We start from the raw sequence: 20,022 nt of genomic DNA, 5'->3' as shown, positions 1-20,022 counted from the left end.
TTACTGCTTGCATCTTTCAAAATCGCATCGATAATTCTCGCGTTGACGTGTGCTCCCGGAAGGCCCTTTATAAAACCCCTTTGATTTCTGTGGAAGGTGACCTGTTTTCTAAGTTCATAGTCAAGCACCTTTTCAATAATTCGGCGCACGATCGAATATATTGTAATCGGCCGATACCATAGTAAACCTAAATCTATGCTCTTCCAATCCATATAAATATCTCTTAGATTTCAGGCTTTTATAAGAGATAATAAGTAGTTTCAAATAAATAAAAAATCCTCAAATTTCAATTTCACAGCCTCACAATACATTATGAAATAGTTGCAGGCTATTATCCCCAAATCTAATACGAAACCTACTTATGATCCTCATTTGACTAAAATATACACACATCTCACAATTCAGACTCTCGCTCATTTTTAAACAAACAAATTATAAGGATCCCTACTTATTTCAACTTTATTGACTCATTTTTTTCTGTCTGAACTGGACCACATTCCGTTTTATAGTTTCGTTTCGCGTTTATTTCAAAACGAACTGACAAAACAAAAAAAATCATCAGATTCAAAATTGTACTTAACTTTCTCTTCTTTAATTATAATGTAAAATAATGCATACATACCTACCGAAATTTGTAACTAACACCCTAAAAAAAAAGCATAAATGACTAAATTTTCAGACCTTTTCCAAAACATTTCTTTCTGGTCCTCATTTGACTGAGTCGGATTTGATTTATAGCCGATGCTACTGAAAACCCCAGACGAAAAACAATGTCAGAAACTCTTTCTCTATTTTTGTAATATTTCTGAGAAAAATTGGAGGTCAAAATGTTGAAATTAGGAATTAAATACCCCACAAGGCATAAATTATCAACTTTTCAGAACTTTTCCAAAACCTTTCATGTAAAAGTATCATAGTACTGGGCAAGTTAGCATATTTAAAAAATTATCAAATTTGAGGCCCGACGAAGACTCCTTGACCATAGCATTACAGGATTTCGGGAATTCAACTCTAAAATATTGTCCTTCCTAGTTCATATCTTTAACAAAATTCTTCATCAATGCCAGCTTGATGAGTAAGGGAGGGGGTAGAAGGGTTTATAGGTTAACCAAAGGCTCATTTTGGATATTTTTCGAAACAAGTTTAAAGGTTCTTGCTGGGCATTCACCTTTTATGTAATGAGACTTTCTTTCTCGGCTATCCCACATACATGGACAATAGGAGTACAAGAAAATAGTCCAAATGCATTTCCAGAAGTGAAGCAATAACTTTTAAATCACCACAGATATACTGTCATTTATGAACAACATATTTAATTGAATAAAAGAGAGCTTTTATGTTTCCACAGACCTCATTTGGGATTTTTCACATTCCTTCAATTGGGATGGAAGGAAAGATTGCCAGTACCATTGCACAGTAATACTGCTTTCAAAATAAGTTTAGATTATATAAAGAGCCTACATTAATTTGGGTCAAGAGGCATAAACTAAGGCATTCCATCAGCCTTTCAACATTAGTATCAGCAACAAGGCTTCTTTTAGTCTTAAAAAAAGGAAGATCTATCTCTTACAGTACTCAATGTATCCTGACACCTAGTTGGAGGAGATGCCATTGCAGTAACCTGGATCCCATAAGTTCAGCATTCTAGGTCAAGTCAAGATTTCGAGTCAGTTCCTCTTGACGTCACCTGTGGGATTAACCGAGTCATTTACCACGAAACCTGGGTCGTGGGAAGAACTAATTGCGATTGGTTTTTTTTTGTTGTTCAGAGGCGTCATGTTCTTCCTCAGAATTTCTGTTTTCAATATTATAATATTTAGAGGGTTTAGGAACTGGCAGAGTGTAAGAAAGTGGAACAGGCCGAGTTGCTGAAGTAAGATTGGGGCACTGTACGCACTCAACAATGTCGTCGCAGATTTGTAAATGTAAACAATGATTTCATGTTTCAACTCAAAAAATACAGTTTCGTGCAGAAAATGCGCAAATACGTGCTGTAACCCTAAAATGTAAAATAAAAAACTAGTGCCAATGGAAAGTGAATTATTGCTCTAATAAAAGGTGAAATTACTCGAAAAGCCGTTCTCTACTTCTTATGAATAATGTTTCTTTTCGTATTAGTAGACTTTTTCACTTCCAGTTTTTCTGTAGTTCACTTAGCTCTGGAATTTCCAGCTGAAAGAGGAATATTCAAGAAGGATTCCCATAGAAAATCTGAGTTTAAAATGATTTTATAATGGTGATTTTTCCGACGTGTTCTGAAGGCGTAAATCACGAAAAACCGTAAACTATTGTTTACTCTACTGACATTATACTTGACACTCCTATGCCTGGTACGGTTACCCAAATTATGACGTTAGAATCTCAATTTTATTCTGAAGCAATGTAGTTAAATTTCACGATTTAGTCCGCATCGGATCGGAAAATCCACAGATTTAAAATCAATTTTTCTATGAGAATTTCTTATTGAACAAACCTCTTTTCAGTGGAAATTCAATAAAGAGCTCTGAAAAAGAACTAGAAGAGATTAACAAGTCAGCTTCACTACAAAAAGAAAATTCTTTCACCATAACTTCATTTAGGTTAATAAGACCTACTAAACTATCAAAAAAAGGAGAATTTTTTTGTTTAATTGTAAATTTATAATATTTATAAATTATTAATAACTAATTTAACAGATAGAAGTAAAACGTTGATGAGTCCAAAAATTAGCATGTAGTAAATATATAATACACAGGGTGTTCAAGATTCAATAGACATCCCCCATTTTATTTTATGGAGTTTTGAGAATTTCAAAATGAATCTTTGTAGGTCTTAGTTATGGTGAATGAAGTTTTTTTCGGGAGCAAAGTCGACTTAGCGACAACTTTCAGTTATTTTACAGCGCAATGAACCCTGGAATTTCCAATGAAGGATTATCATAGAAAATCTAATTTTGTAAACTATTAACAATTAACACACAAAGAGTGCGCAATAAGCGTTAAGGACGAAATCGTCTGAGAATTTAATTTCTCAATTTAAATAATTAACCATTACTTAACAATTTGCGCCATTTTCAAGATGTTACTTCTTTGTATGTTCATGTTCTCGCTTTCCTTCAGGTTTAGAGACGCTATTACAATATCATTTAGAAAAAAATTAATTATGTTTTCCGTTAAAGTACAAAGATAGGAGGTCTAGAAGTATTTCAATAAATTAATAGTTTTTATTTATTTTTAAACTGTTGTTTTTATCTATTTAAAAAAAAATACCTTATACACCAATCACTCGCCTACTTTTGCTGCACTGTTACATCTTTCTCTCCATATTCGAAGAGTTATATCATCAACTTAAATTAACCACCTTCGATACGTAAGCCTTCATAGAATTTGTATTCTCATCTTCAAACCATCATCAAAACATTACAACGGTTAAATTTCACAAGACAACTTAAGAAATTTGGTAAGCGATTGGCCGAAAAATGTGTTTGAAATACAAATTAATGATACCTTTAATACCTACTAGATATAACTCCATACACACCAAAAGAAATTATTAATGCGACACAATCCACAATGGGAGAAAAGTATCGTGTACTAGATGGTTATTATTATTGTTGATGTCAATGTCACTCTTGTTAAATTTATATTTTGAATTCATACAATCAATTTCCTTTTCATGATTGAGGAAAAATCATTTTACTAACTACTTCTTTGTATTTTTTTAGAAAAAGTTCTACACCAACAGCCTTATCAATATGTTTAATAGAAAGACGATAAAAAGAAGGCATGACAATTATGTATTATATCTCTAAAATTTCAGTTTATGAAATGCCAGAAAACAACAAAGACGTTGAGATTACAAGATTCTAAAATGGCGTGAACCCTTCGATTTTGAAGATATCAAACCGTATTTTCCGGGGTCTTTCATGACGTTTAAATTACTACAAATAAGAATATTAAAAAGTGAATGTTCATGAGTAAACCCCAAGTTTTTGCCATTTTACTTCAAATTCCTTAAGGTGTGGGTGCCCTTCCAATTATTTTCTGAACCACTTTGGGTTATAAACAACACGCTAGTTGAAATTATTTGTAATTTCATTACATATAAAAGTCATTTGGTCATTAATTTATTTAATATTTGAAAAGTAACAAACATTAAAAAGAAAAATTGAAAAATCTTTGTTTACAAGAGGAACATTTCTTCATTAGAAAAATTATGAATTGCTCTTTTATGAATAAAATTTATTTAAATAAGTCAGTTTCAAACAACTTCAGTGATAATTTGCTCAATCTTTCATGAAGCACTTTTACTTCTCAACTCGTTTTGATTTATGGATTACACAGGAGTAAGGGGGCCCAGTAGGTCCATGGCATGGAGGTGAAGATAGTAGTTAGTAGTCATGGCAACTACTGAAGAAACTGTTGTTTTCTCACTTTATAAAGAGTGACAACTTCTAAAAGCACACACTATGATTGTAGACGTATATAATAATAGGTTTTTTTTTTATATATATTTCTTAGCATTTATTTCTTTTTTTAATTTTCTATGGAGGGGCAGGGAGGTGCTAGGATGGGCTAATACTTCCTGTCAACCGTAAATACCTATTGACACATATGCCCATAAGGTAACATTGAAAAATCTTAAAGAAATAGTGTTTAAAAAAAAAAAGAGGAAAAAATTGGGATGATTATGAAGCACAGAAGGGCTCAAGGAATTCTCATGAGGGCGTATATATGGGTAAGTCAACAGGTATTAATCGCTTAGGGACACTTTAATCAACTTAACCAGACCTAGCCTTTTCTTACGCCATCTTTCTGTTTTTGTTTTTTTATTATTTGAAATTTGATTACAATTTTTTATATTGAAAAATTCCTCTCCTAACATATTACTTAGTAGTGGATTTTTTCACAAATAGAATGATATAACAAAATACCCAATAAAGTTTATATTTATTATTATATTTATTTTTCTTTCAATAGGGTCTCAATCATATTTCAGATTCATTGTATGCAATTTTATAGACAAAATTACCTTTAATTCTGATTTCTGTCAACAAACGACACATGTAGCCATATAAGATTAAAGGAGACATAATTCCTAACTAATAACTATTACACTATTCCTTGTTGCTAAGATGACTAGATCATTTTCATAAGATAACCTAAACATCAGTAATATGTTCAATTATTTTATTTTGTCATTTATCATTAGGTTTGGACAGATAAGGGTATCCTATGAAAGTTTTTGTTTTCTTGTTAATAATTAGATTAATATTCATGCAGAAAAAAAGAATGGAAGTATATACATTCCATATTCATTTATACAGTTTATACTTTCTGAAGTTTAATTATGAACAATTCTAATTTTTCATAATGAACCCATACCAATATTATGAATTAGAATTACTTCAATTACTAATTATAATTGAAATATAGATAAATAATAAAATAATTTTTGTTTTCATAGTAATTATTTTTCTTTTAGAATAGTTCACTATTAAGAAATATATGGTATGTTATATGATATGAACTATAAAAGTGCTAAGTAAGAATATAAAGTCGACTCTCGATAATTTGAGGTTCTTTCCTTACCCCTGAAAAACACTTGATAAATTTTACAAAATCAATGTGTTATGGTCACCACAGTAATTTGAAATTGCAGCATGACACCTTGCTTCCCAACACTTAATTATTTGCAGTTAGGACTTTCTTCTCAGCTCTCATTATCATTGAATATTCACTAGATAAAGCTAAGTGGAAGTTGCTCACTCAAAAGAAAATCACATACTTTTTTCAAAATGGATATTTAACAGTAGCATATTTATATTTAAATTTTAGTTTTTCACATTTGTATTTACTATATCTGTATATTTTGTACTTTTTAAAATAAATATCATGTTGCTACACATGTACTCTTCATCAAACTCCCTTTTATTTGAATTTTCCCTCACTACCTCTAGATTAGCAGTTCCCCAACTTTTTTCACCACAGAACCCTTGTAAGGCTAAATTGATTTCACAGTACCCTAACTGGGCTAAAAAAAAAAATTGTGACACAATTATCCTTAAATTGGTTGAATATATAGAAAAAGAAGAAAAAAACAGTCAAATTAAATTATTGAACATTTATTAAAACACAAAATGACCAAGTTTAAAAATAATAATAATAAATAAAAAGTACCACTATAACCTATGAAGGGTTTTGGGTTCAATATTTCCAAATTAAGTTTTAATTCCTAAGCTTTACCAGGTTAAACGCACCATAGACAAGAAGATGATGTTGCCATTTTATATAAATGGATTCTACATCTAAAATGCAAAATCATTGTACAAATTAAATATTATTACACTGGCATATGCTTGCAGCATCTAATTTGGTTTCCACTGCTCTTGATTCCTTGAACACTCATGATTTTGAACCCTCAATAATTGGAAGTTTTTCTCTGGTCCCTTAGGTTTCAAATTATTGAGAGTCGATTGTAAATTTAGATAAGTAGACAAGTTTTTAACAATTTAATTACTATCAAAACATATAAGCTAATAAAATGAAAAGCTAAGAAGCTAATGAAAAGGCTGTGGCATATTTTAATGATTATATATTTAATATTTAAAAAAATAATAACTAGTTGCAAATCAATGACTAAAACAAGACAGATAATAGAGAACAAGGTTTTTTTTTTTTTTAATATTAGACTGAATTAAAGAAATTTATATCATTAAAAGATAAAACAGAAGAACTAATGAAAACAATATCTTAGACTTCAGCATAACTGGAAAGATGAAAATATATCTCACCAGTCAATCAAAATCCAAAACTATTGAAAATCTGAAAGAAAGGACAAATGATTTTCAACACAGAGTCCCTTCAAGAAAACAATTTTTGAAGGTCGTATATTATAATTATATAATTTTTCATGCAACCCATAGCATTTTATGGTAATAATGATTATTAATTTATAAATTTTGTAAATGATAATTGGTCTCATGGAGCTCCAAAATACTTAAGAATACAAATATTATCACTTCAGATAGTTATGCAATGTTTATAAAATATAAGCATTTAAGGAAGACTAATATTACAAAAAAATAAAATTTAATAATTTTAAAAGACAATATTTTTGAAATATAGAACAATAAAGATATCTTAAAAGTAGAAAAAACTAAGCTTTGAACTTGCTGGTATTTACTCACCAAGTTGTGTTCTGAAGAGGTAATGATCTCATTTAAAAACAAAAATAATTTAATAATATCTCAAATATTTGTATCCTCTGTATTTTTTCACAAGGCTAAAAATTATAGAATTAGATAATAAAATTGAGTCATTTAAACTGATTAAAGAAAACCATCATGTCTGAATGCAAATAAATTTAACTCTTCTAAAATAAAAATAATACAAATATATTCTAATTTAGGGAGAGGGTAGATCAGTAGTAAGGCACTGTGCTACTAACTCTAAGGACCCAGGTTCGAATCAGGCTGTGGCAGATAATCGTTTCACTGTAGCTATGAGTTAGCCCTGTGGGTTTATGAGCCCTCCGGGGTTCACCCAGCCTCATGAACTGGGTACCCTTAATTGGGTAAATATTTGGCAGTCGAGTGTGATTCTGACCAAATCACCTCCTAGCACAGCTATTGGTCTAGTAACAATACTTCCGTAGAACTCCACACCTGACCCTTCAAGGGTTGAAGCAGTACAATTTAATTTCTTTTTTTAATTTTCTAATTTCATAAACAAATTAGTTAAATAAAAGTTTGAACATAATAAGAATACAAATTATATTCCACTTGGAATAAAAAAATTAAGCTGTTGTTTACTAAATATAATTATTTATCTGAAACTTTTCAGAAACTTTAAATCTAATTTTTCAGGTCATCAGTTACATAAATGTTACTCTACTTAATTATAAAAAAATGTTAATTTGTTTTAAAAATCAAGTAGAGCAGAGTTGAAGGGGGGAATAATGTATTTTTAACCATCATGTGGGTCAGATTCTTGTTTGACTCAAAACAGCTTACTGAACAAACTCATCATATAATTTAAAAAAATGGTAATAATCATAATTATAACTGATATATATTATATAATAAACATAATTATATAATAAATGATAATAATAAAACACATTGCACACACAGATTACAAAATAACTTCATATATATCAGTAGGAAGGATAAATATAGAATTTTTCTTTAGTAATAAATTTATTATCATTCTTAAAATGTAACAATTCTACACCTCAAGATTTACTGATTCCATAGCTTAAAGATAGTTAAGGTTTAACAATTCTAAACTCATATAAATATTTAACAATAAATAAAAACTATGCTGAGATATTTACAATTGCTAATTAAATCATTATATTAAAAAAGGAAAATATGCAAACAAAACTATTCATATAAAAATGTTAGCAACAAGTAAATGCACTAACTTAATTATTCCATAGATTGAATAATAAAAAAATGCAGCACTAATATAGTGTTGTAGTTATGATTATCCACTCCACTGCACTTATTCTTTTTTACTTATATAGTTTAAAGATGTTTTTACCATCAGATTATGCAAACCTGGAATATAAACAAAATATGAAAATATATATGTAACGATCAATAATCGAGTTGATAGACTAATTACTAATAGGCTATGCTACATTTGTCATGAAATAATCAATGTTATTACATTTTGGTTTTATTTTCTCAAGATAGAGATATTGAGAAGTAATAATAGTATTTAATTTACAGCTAGCTCTATTATTTTAGTGACTGAGAAATCACTGATTCTTACAATATGTAACAGGTATGATAAAAAAAAAAAATTAAAGGAGAATGATAATACTTATAAAGTGGAAGATGAGTACGTTACATAAAATAAGCTTCAACTGTAGTGTATATAGCATATTTAAATCTCGTATATAAATATTAAAACTTATAATCAGGTAACTTATGTAATTATATTATAGAACAAATATATCTATTTTGAAACACAACACTCAATTAAACATGACAAAAAATTAATTAGAAATCATACTCATTAAAACAAAAAAGTTTATTATCATACATTTGTAATTGATACAATAATACATAATGGAGCCAGATGTAATAGAGAATAAGGTTTTGGCATTATTAAACACAAATACCTATCCTATTAGAATAGAAAAAGTACAAACTAAAACGTTACCATCATTATTCGCAATTTAAAAACAGTAAAATATTGGCAGCTACAACTGGAACCTCAAGCCATTCTTCCTGGATTCTAGGAATCTTATAAAAATATATACAAATAAATCATATTTTAATAATGAACAAGTTATTTCAAGTTTACAGTGAATAAAATAACATAGAAATATTTTCTCATTTATTTCAGACATATTTTTTCAAATAAATTCTAAATTACACAAAATATTTTTATTATTTTTTAATTTTTTTTAATGAGAATATTCCTGTTTTTTGTAATTCTTTTCAGTGATTCAAAATAATAATGTCTATTAAACTATGAAAAATGATAGTTCAAAATGCCCATGGATTAAAAACTAACCACATATAAAAAGGGACTAGGAAATATTGTAATTACCTTTCTTAAGGTGTCATCTGTTTTGAAAAAAAAGTTATATTTTAAAAATATCTTAAACTATGCTGGAATGTCAAAAAAAAAATCTTACTTTTAAGGACAACAAGAAACTTTGCATTTTATAATGACATTGATTCCTTAGGTCTAAATACCATCAAATTTATATATTTGGCTAGAAAAAAAAATGATCCACTTGTGTTTAAATAGACATATTCCACCAAAAACTAATCATACTTAGAATGATACAAAAAAGATCTGTACATAATTCTTGAAGGAGGGGGTATTATCAAAGTATAGTTAAATATGAAGACAGATTAGTCAACAATATGCTTGGAGTAGATATGTTTTTTCAGGTTTATAACATACAATAAGCTCATAAAAGTACTTGTAGCAGGACCACCAATTTTAAATCCTGTACAAACAATGCAGGAGGGTTTCTTCTAACATTCTGGTAGCAGTGAAATATAACCTAACAGCCTTTAGGGGAAATTCTTCATTGTTTAGAATCCACCTAAATACTTAAATGAGTTAAGGTTAAGTCCTTGACTGAAGAATGAAGCAATTAAACCTACCAGGTCATAATAAATTCAAAATGTACCAACATCTAATAAAATTACTGCTGAACCACAAACAATAAATTGTTAAACAGAAACATGTATGTTAGTTACAGATAAAATCATGAGTCCCAAAAAACATTATTCACTGTAAAATCAATCATACATCAATTTTATAAACCCTACTAGAATTAACCAACAGTAAACAGGATATCAAAACCCCTTTGCTTAATGACTAGGTTAATCCTTTAACAAAGTGTACATGTATTGAATTATTTTATCAATTATTTGTACATGAAAGATACCTAGTGACAAATAGTAAGTAAAATTAAGATCAGCTGAAGGATTGCATATCACACAATCTTTGCTAATGGTAACATAATAGTAAATTTTATTTTTAAGGATTACATTAGATAGCAAACTAAAATTGATATATCCTGTTAAAGAAATAAAATAATATTTCTGATAAACCATATTACAAAACCATAGGCATTAGGGAAAACAAAACACAAATTAAATAATGTGTACAAAACTGATTCAAAGATAAAAAAATATTAATGGAACACTAGACATATGCTTTCGTATTTTTATATACATAATATTAGATCATTTTGAAAATGAGTAAATATTTTAGATACAATACAAAAAGATGGTAAGTAGAAATAATTAACCATTATTAACATACAAGTTTTTTTCCTCTTTCACATTATATCAACATTTAACACACTGAATCACATAATTTAACGATCAATGACATCAATGTACACAAGAAATCTAATGTGCTATTTTAAAGAGGGCTGAATTAATCTCATATAAGTAAGCACCAACTCCCTCATGTAGCTAAACCAAACCCCAATAAATGCAAAAATATGGCAGGAAAATCGCCTATGCAATCCCAGTGTGAATACCATAATAAATGTATACAATCTCCAAATACACACTTGATAACAATGATTTCACACAAATATTGGAGGTCAGAAAGGGTTGGATCACTATTAGGAGCAACAGGAAGAAAAGTATGACTGATGGGGAACTGTATACACTTTATATATAAATTTTTTTTTTTTTTTATATAAAATAGTTTTACAATATATTTAAATATAAATATTAGTTAGACAACATCAGAGAGTTATAAAAATATTTTCTACCACTGTTTTAAAAATCATTTGCAACTGGTAAAGTACTAAATTTATGATGAGTATGTTTTACAAAATCCAATAAGTAATACTAAATAAAAATTTCACTCCTACATTAATTATAGATCATTAGATTCTGTATCAATTTAAGAGGCTCAAAAATGTTTTTTTGAAATGATATAAAACAACATTTATGTCAATTTCATATCGAAATTTATGTTGATATATGTTTAGAGTTTATACATAACTATAAAAAACTCTTCTAACAAAAGAAAAGCAACATTCATAAATAAATTGTGGAACAAGAATTTGTGTTTATTAAGTTTTGAACATACTAAGGAAAAAATAAGTAATGTTTAAGAAAAGCAAATATAATTACTGATGTAAATTAACAGTAGTTAGTAATTTAATATAATAACATGCAATGAAACATTATGTTCCATAATACTTGAGATGTTCTGGAGTACTCTTCATGTCTCAGAATATAGGAATACTCTTCTCAATCTTGATGCTAATATATTTCTTCACAACCAAATGCATTAAGATTGTAAAGCTCATCCATTTTCAATTGTATTTCGATCTTGTGATTTCATAGTAAACAATAAGTTATTTCAAAAGTTCCCTATGCAGTTGTTGCACATAGTTTGACATTTCATGCCACTAGCTGGATCTGTAGGATTTTTGGTAACTGAGTTAAGCAGTACAATGGTCTAATATATTGGATGCCAGTAATAACAAGAAAGTTTTGATCCCACCAATGCTATCGATATTGAGATCAATGTCATTCAATACCATATCAAAGAAATGAAATAACTATTTTCAACAAAGGGTTTGAGATAGCTGTAAGATGGGTCGCATTGTCAGATCTTTATTTGAAGCAAAAAAAGTAAAATTTTTAGAGCTATTACTGCATCCTACGCAATCTTTAGATCCACACTGTTTAGGTACAGAAGCCCCAAGAGCAAGTCTAATCGAAGAATATTCCAAGAGGCCACTCAAAATAGCATGTAGTATGAAATGATAGTATTACATTTCCTCCATGTAGTCACACATAAATGTAAAGCTATCACTTTGTCAGGGAAGTCATACAGTAGGGTCTTTGTAGAAAGTTTAAAAACAATTTTGTTCCACACAAATGTGATACCAAGTCTCATTAGTAACAAGATAGGATTCTACTTTAATATAAAAAAAAGTTTGTAGTACTATATTTATTTTGAGAGTCAATGGAGTTGTGTGGAATGCAACAGTATCCTCAGCTGCACTTATTAATCATGCGGTTTAAAAAACATAGGTTAAAAAAAAAAAGGACTAAACTGTTCTAAAGAATTCTGAAATTTTTACTCATGCTTGTATCTTTTAATGACATGACCTAAATCAACCCTGTCTTAATTTGAAACAGATAGAATTGTTACAAACCAACATTTGCTTGTGTGTTCATTCTTTCATGCGGAAAAACTAGGATATTTTCCCTTTAACATCTAACACACTATTTCTTCTTTCTTGGGGCACTTACATTTCTCAAAATTTCATTAAAATATTCTAATTCATAATTAACATACTGATAACCACAAATTCAAAATTGGTTGACCTCTATTTGGCCAAAATTAGGGACAGAAATGAAAATTTTACACATTTATAGGATAGTAAACAACAGATGACTGGACTGAAGGAGAGAGAACCAGTTGTCATGACTGATCATTTCCTCACCACTAGAAAATTTCTAGGTTTGACCAATAATTAAGTTCATAATTTTGAAATAAAAAACAAAAATCAAATAGAAACTGACTTCAGGACATATAATATCACAGATCGCTTCCTAGAAAATCCCCTTTTAACAACTAATAAACGTAAAAGCCATAACAATATGTGCTGAAATTTGGACATCTAAATTTCAATAACAGTGGAAGAAATTGTAGCACATATAAATTCCAGTGAAAATGATTTCAAGAAAAAGAGTTCAACAGAATTATTCAAAACGAATGGCGACAAATAGGTTGGATTCCTTCAAGAATCCCCTTTTAACCAGCAGTAAACTTATCTCATATTTTAGAAATAATTCCATTGGATTTAGAAAATCAAAGAAATTTGATTTTAAATAAATGCTAGGAAAAGGAAACTGATATCATTCATAAGAAAAAGAAAATTCCAAATAACTAGATTTGACATTACCAAAAACAGTTATGAACTTCATGATCAAGATGAAATAGAATACCTGTGGATGACTTTAGAACAAGAAATGTATTCTCAATAGCTTTTCAGATCAACAGCATCCATTAACAAAAGCAATAATTCAAGAAACATATATTTTCCAGTTATACACAATGATAACCGAAATACAGTTTATGCTATAGCATAATATACAATATAAATAACTATTACCTAGATCTCAATACAACATTACCTAATATAATTATACAATTCAAAAGCAATCCTAAGTTACTTGCCACACATTTTTATGTGCAAACTATGAAACAGAATTCCAAGGTACCTATGCAAAATCTCTTAAAATTTTTAAAAACAGAGGAATGGAAAGATTGACATGACTGGGATTCATAAACAAAAGGAAAAGATTACACAGGTCAAACTTTTTTTTTTTATATTCTAACAATTACATTTTGATCCTATACGAATTATCCAAATGGTTGCTTTTGTAGAACATAGGGTGATACTTCAGATTTTCAGTGCAATTAGGCCACGTTTTTCAATTGTTACTAACTAACTCCAAAATCACACACTTTACCAAGTAGCTTGCACATTCTTTTCTAGAATAGAAAAAAATTCATATGATCTGAAACCAAAATAAACAACATGGCAACTACTTTCCATGAAAGAGATCCACTTTCACCCAAAATTCAAGAATTTTAATCGTCTCTTATTTTCCTAATGTCAAAATCTTCGTTCTATGAGAACAACCATGTAGAACGAATTTGAAGTAAATTTAATTAGCTTTCATTTCAGCCAATAACAGAATGTTCAATGTCAATGGTTTCCCTAAAAATGTCGGATAACTAAAAAGATTGACAAGTGAGGTTTAAATGAAAAAAGTTATTAATTTATTTTTAAATTCCAATAAACAGAATAAATAAACAATATAAAATTAAAATAATTAATTTATTCTATATATGTTTTATTAAAATTTAATAATTACCACTTGGACAGTTTAAGTTTTGTATACAATCATTTTCACATGTTCTATACACTTATTTTTCATTTTGTATTTATTCTGTTGATGAAAATTTAATGAACAAATAAACGAATGAAATGAAAATAAATGAACAACTTTAATAGGATTTTTTTCTTTCTTTTTTTTTCAAATTTTGTAAAACTAAATTATAATTGTTAATATTTTCAGTTATTCACTGTTTTAAAAAGAAACATAGGGTATAAACACTTTGTTATGGACTGAAATAAAACCTAATTAAATTTACTTCATTACTCATTTAACAAGGTTGCTCTTTTAAAAAAAATATATCACAAAATAATTGATGATATTTCACAAAATAACAAACAATTACTGAATTTTTTGATTTTTAGGAGAAAATGGTCAATGTTTGGAGATCTGTATTTTGGAAACAAATGGCCATACAGACGCTTATGTAGGTTTCAAAATGTTTAAAATTTAATTGAGTTTAAAAAATAAAATGTAAGCTATTCTGTCAAGTGCATAGTTTTGTAGTTAATTACTAACAACTGAATTTGTGCGCTATGTTGCATAAAATCCAAAATATCACAGCAGTTTCTACAAAAAAATTTTTATCTGGTAACACTATTTTTTTTTTAACCTACATCTAAAAACAAACTCAAGATTTATGTTGACTGGTGTTATTATCAAGTACAACAAACAGTAAGCCTTGTATTGTACTTTTCTTGGAAATATCTCTCAATTAATAAGATCTATTATTTTATATATAATAAAAATAAGAAAGAACTGACCCCGTAGAATGTTAAATAGGAATAAAAGAGAAAATCTTGAGGATCACTTGTTAATTAAAAAAAAAAAAAAAATACAACATAAAAATTTAAAATAATAAATTATCCATTGTCTTCTATTATAAATGAGGAAGCATATTGTCAAAGGAGTGAATGGAGATTTTAAAATTGATTTGCTTTTACGATTGAAAATAATAAGAACTGATTTTAAACATAATCAATTAGCATTAAATTTTTTTATAAATTACTTTTAACTTAACAATCTTCACTCAACCCACAGAGACTTTTTACAAATTGGCTTTCATTCTTCAGACCACATTTAAAAAAATTATTTTGTGAAGTTAATCAAGAAATAAGAACTTTCACAAGAAAATTGTAATTTAATATTTGTTCTTCTACAATGCATAAAAAGGACGTTAACTAAACCCTGCTCTGTTTCTTAGGGTAAGTATTCATAATTTTTAATATGACATTCCGTTTATTAACCACTATAAGTTTTAAAAACTGATTTTTTTTTTTTAATTTAAAAGTTTTTAAATTAAAGCCTACATGCACACACACACAAGGTAGAATATTATATCACCCAGTTTATCACAGGGCATGGTTGCTTCCGAGCCTACCAGTATAGGTTTAAGCTCGATAAGACTGGAGAATGTCCATTGTGCCCAGAAACGGAAGAGAGTGCAGAACACGTTTTCTTCTTCTGTCACCGCTTTCATGAAGAAAGAAGAGACTTCCGACGTGTTTGCGGCTCAGACCCGACAGCAGATAATATCGTCAATATTATGCTGCTTAACCATGATTATTGGATGGCAGGCCAACGATTTGCTGCACAGCTGATGCAGAAGTTAAGAAATGAGGAGAGAGATAGGCGAACCAGGAGATAGCCTAAAACAATGAGGCGGCACTCAGCCAATCACCCCCATGATGTAATGCCTAACGGCGGTCCCATGGAGGGTGAGAAACAGGTGTAGGGCGGTGGTTTTAGTGGGTAAGAATCCCACACACGGATAGGTACGGGCCTATCCGTGTCTTGAAGATTTCCACCGACCCTCGTAAAAAACAAAACAAAAAAACACACACACACACACACAAACCCACATACACACAATAAAAACACACAAACATATTCATTGCCCTCTCCCTCCTCGAAAAAAAGTGAAAATTGATTAGATAATTTGTGATAGATAAAAGAATAACAATCTTATTTTGATTACTTGTTAAATAGATGAATAAAACAGATGTAGAAAGAAAATGATTATCATTCAATTTTTTTTTTTTTTTTTTACAAAAATCATACAGCAAGAAACTAAAGAACTGAAATGGTAAATGAAGTATCTTTTTTACCTATTATAATAGCTATTAAATCAAACTAGTTTATATGTGCCACAGCCTTTCACATCAACAATAGAATCAAAAAAATATTTAGTATAAACCACATTATTTCTCCAGCATAAAAAAAGAAAAGAAAAGTGACTTCTTACTTACACAAAAAAATAAACTGAAAGACAATTAATAAATGAAGAAATAATAAAACTAATATTTAGAATAAAGTTAATCTTGTAAACTGTAATGATAATTATGCAGTACTTTTTAATTTACACAAGGTGCCATAGTATACATGTTCATCCCCCTCCCCTAACCTATACAATTCTTTGGATTTTGATTTAATTTTCACAGAGTCATAACAGTTGCAATTTTATTATGGCATTTTGAGGGTATTGTTAATTTTCTAACCTTCTCCAGAACACCTAACTCTGGATTTCTTTTAACGAAAAGGGGTTATTTTTCTACTGATTCTGATAGTAAATTAGATTTGAAGATAAATTCATATAGAGCACATTTTTGATCCAACACATCCCAAATAATTGCAAAAAAAGAAGACATTTATTTACTGTTTTTGACAATATCTGAGTAAATAGTGCAGAGAATTGGAAAAACTTACAGAATAAATTGTATTTAAATTCCATTTTCGATCATCAGAATCTGTCATTATAATTTGAGTTTCTCGATTAGCTGATAAGACTAAATGGCTGTCATGATTATGAAGTCTCAACTGACAACTGATTTTGATAGGAAATTGAATTCTGAAGCAATTGTGTTCCTTAGGGTTTTTCGACTATCTAGACGGTTTGCACGAAAAAAAAAAAAAAGTAATTGGGATATGTTAGGATGCATCAGATCAAAACAGTGTCCAATATGAATTCTTATCAAAATTTAATTTCTAAAATAGTAGAGGTTAAGAGGGGCGAACCTGTATACTGGGACATCCTGTACATAGAAATATTTATTATTTGAAAACTAGTTTAAAGAACTGTTATTATTTATCATGTAAATTGTAAAAAAACTATTAAATTATTCTAGGAAATGAATGAGTACTTTAATTTTATAAAACTTCAAAAATAAAAATACAGAGGAAGAAGCAATTCATACAGCAAAATTTAAGATTGATTAAAACACTACGGAACTGTTTCATTCATGTGGTGAAATAAATAATAAACTTCAAAGGAAAGTGTAATGATTTGTGTTTGAAAATCGATCAAACATAGAACTTACTATAATAAATAGATGTGTAATTGTTTTCATATTATTAGATTTATGATCTGTCTACCTCCTTATTAATAACAATAGCAAGAAAATTTCATCTCTCTACAAATAAAGTCTGATATACATAATACTAAAAAGTATGAGTGTTAGAAATAAAAAGGAATATCATTTAAACTTTAAAATTATTTTAAAATACATAGAAATAGAACAATAAAAAAAATCATGATTCAGATTAAAAAATAATATATCATGCAGACAAATAACTAAATAAAAATAATATAAATGATTCTTACACATTTGGATAATCCTCTGGGCAGACAATGTGCAGATCAACAGTGGGAGTATTAGGTTGATGACCAATAATTCCTTGAGGACCAAGAGTCAAAATACATTCAAGTGGTGTCCATTGATTTTTATTATCATTTGTAATTTCTAGCAACTGGTCTCCATAAATGGCCTTAAACAAAAGAAAAATTAATTAAGATAAAAAAATTACTGTTAAGATAATTATTGTGAAAATAGAAAAATATATTTGCAAATGAATACAGAATCAACAAGATATTTTAAAATTCGGTCAATAGCTAATTCTACTAATGGAAAGTTATAAAAGAGGCATTGTTAGCTGAAAGCCTTGATAAAGAAGGGGCATTATTTCATGAGTTTCCTCCCTATGCATTGTCAGACAAAGCTCTCTCTCTCTCTCTCTCTCTCTCTCTCTCTTCATTTCATTATTAGTGAAAATTCCAGGTAAAAATCAATATAGATTCACAATATCTTTACTAGGTTATTCCTAGTGAAATAACCAATTCTTGACATTATAAATATTGTAAACTTAAATACAATACATAATAAAACAAATGTTTTTTTAACTAAAAAAAAAAAGAAACGTAAAGAATTGAATGTAAATTTTAAGAAAAAAAAATTAAACCTAAGGACTATGTTAGTTTTTCAGCTCTTTTACAGAATAAATATCATGGCGACCCATCTTTATTGGTGGGTCAATAACTTTAACAATATTTCCTACTAGTCAAGTTTCCGACATGGCTACTCCACTCAGTCTATCCTTATTAAAATCTCCTACGATCTTCTCACAGCCATTGGCCAGGAGAAACTCTCCATCCTTATTTTCCTAGATTTTTTCAAAATCTCTGATTCCGTTGACTATAATATCCTACTTACCAAACTTTCCCTGTCACCTAGTACCCTACAAAGGTCCCATTTCTTCCTCACAGATTGTTCCCAGCATGTCATCCCTAATAATTCCTACTCCCATTCTCTATTATTATCCGTACATGTTCCCCAAATCTCCTCTTTATCCTTTTCCCTTTTTCCATCTGCATTAGCGACCTCCAGCTCCTCCTTGGTTCAATCCCTACCAGATTCTGTCCATCTCACTGTCTTCCTCCCAACCAAACTGCTGCGTTTGACAAGCCCTTCCTAAACAGTGCTACGGAATGCATTCCCTGCTGTCATACACCATGCATCGTCATTTTCCTCATTAAAATACCAATCAAATCTTTTCAACCAACTTTTCCTCCTCTATTCAGAATGTTTATTATATTATATACATTAACTTTGAATAATCCCTATATATTTGAAGTAGTTTTTTTTCTTTTTCTTTATATTTTGTTAGTTATTTTTTATTTTTCCAAGTTCTTAATCTCTCCATCTATATTTGGTGTAAATTTAACAAGTTTTTTGGTATGCTCTGTAGTAATGTTTTCCTACCCAAAAATTATCTATCATTTTGACTCAAAGATTATGATGGTGTTTTTAAAACTTTAAACTAGTTATATATCCTTTTTTTGTAACGTAGTGGGCTTGATTGATAGGATCATTATCCTGACATTAAATAAAATTTTTACCAACTAAAACAACCTCCCTACACTTGTTCTTTCCTCTCCACAGGACCACTGTTTGGTATTACTTCATGGAGAGAATAGGCTGAGTGCCACCTCAAAGTTATCTTCTCAACATGAGACAGTTGTGTTATAAATTGCTTTGTTTTTCGCAAGCTAGTCACATCTAATAGCCCTCTCTTCGGCTCTCAACCTCTTAAGGACAACTCTCTTCACTGCTTCTCAATGTTGGTCCGAGCACAGCAATGTGGCTCACCACATTTTTGTGTGATATACACTCCACACAAATTTTCCAATTCGCATATTCCTTCTATGAAATGAATGCAAGAAAAAACCTCATTCTCCACAGTATCCTCAATAACACGGCATGCTGAGCATTCAGTAGTTCTGCCCAATTTAAATCAGAACTAGTAGACTTCAAAGCAGTGGTTCCCAATTTTTTTTTTTTTTTTTT

General features: G+C 29.2%; 1 protein-coding gene across 1 annotated transcript in view; it reads right to left on the bottom strand.

Annotated features, from left to right (window-relative positions):
- The window catches only part of LOC106683408 (eukaryotic translation initiation factor 2 alpha kinase Gcn2), a 73,414-nt gene that overhangs the window by 52,497 nt on the left and 895 nt on the right, over positions 1–20,022 (bottom strand). The window contains exon 2 of the mRNA XM_067050844.1: positions 18,003–18,166. Coding sequence (XP_066906945.1) covers positions 18,003–18,166 — 164 coding nt within the window. The remainder of the gene's footprint in view (positions 1–18,002; positions 18,167–20,022) is intronic.

The sequence above is a fragment of the Halyomorpha halys genome, unplaced genomic scaffold (assembly GCF_000696795.3).
Source record: "Halyomorpha halys isolate HHAL.00 unplaced genomic scaffold, Hhal_1.1 Scaffold481.1, whole genome shotgun sequence".
Classification (NCBI taxonomy): domain Eukaryota; kingdom Metazoa; phylum Arthropoda; class Insecta; order Hemiptera; family Pentatomidae; genus Halyomorpha; species Halyomorpha halys.
Note: the sequence above shows the minus strand (reverse complement) of the source record. Positions and strands in the feature narration are given on the sequence as shown.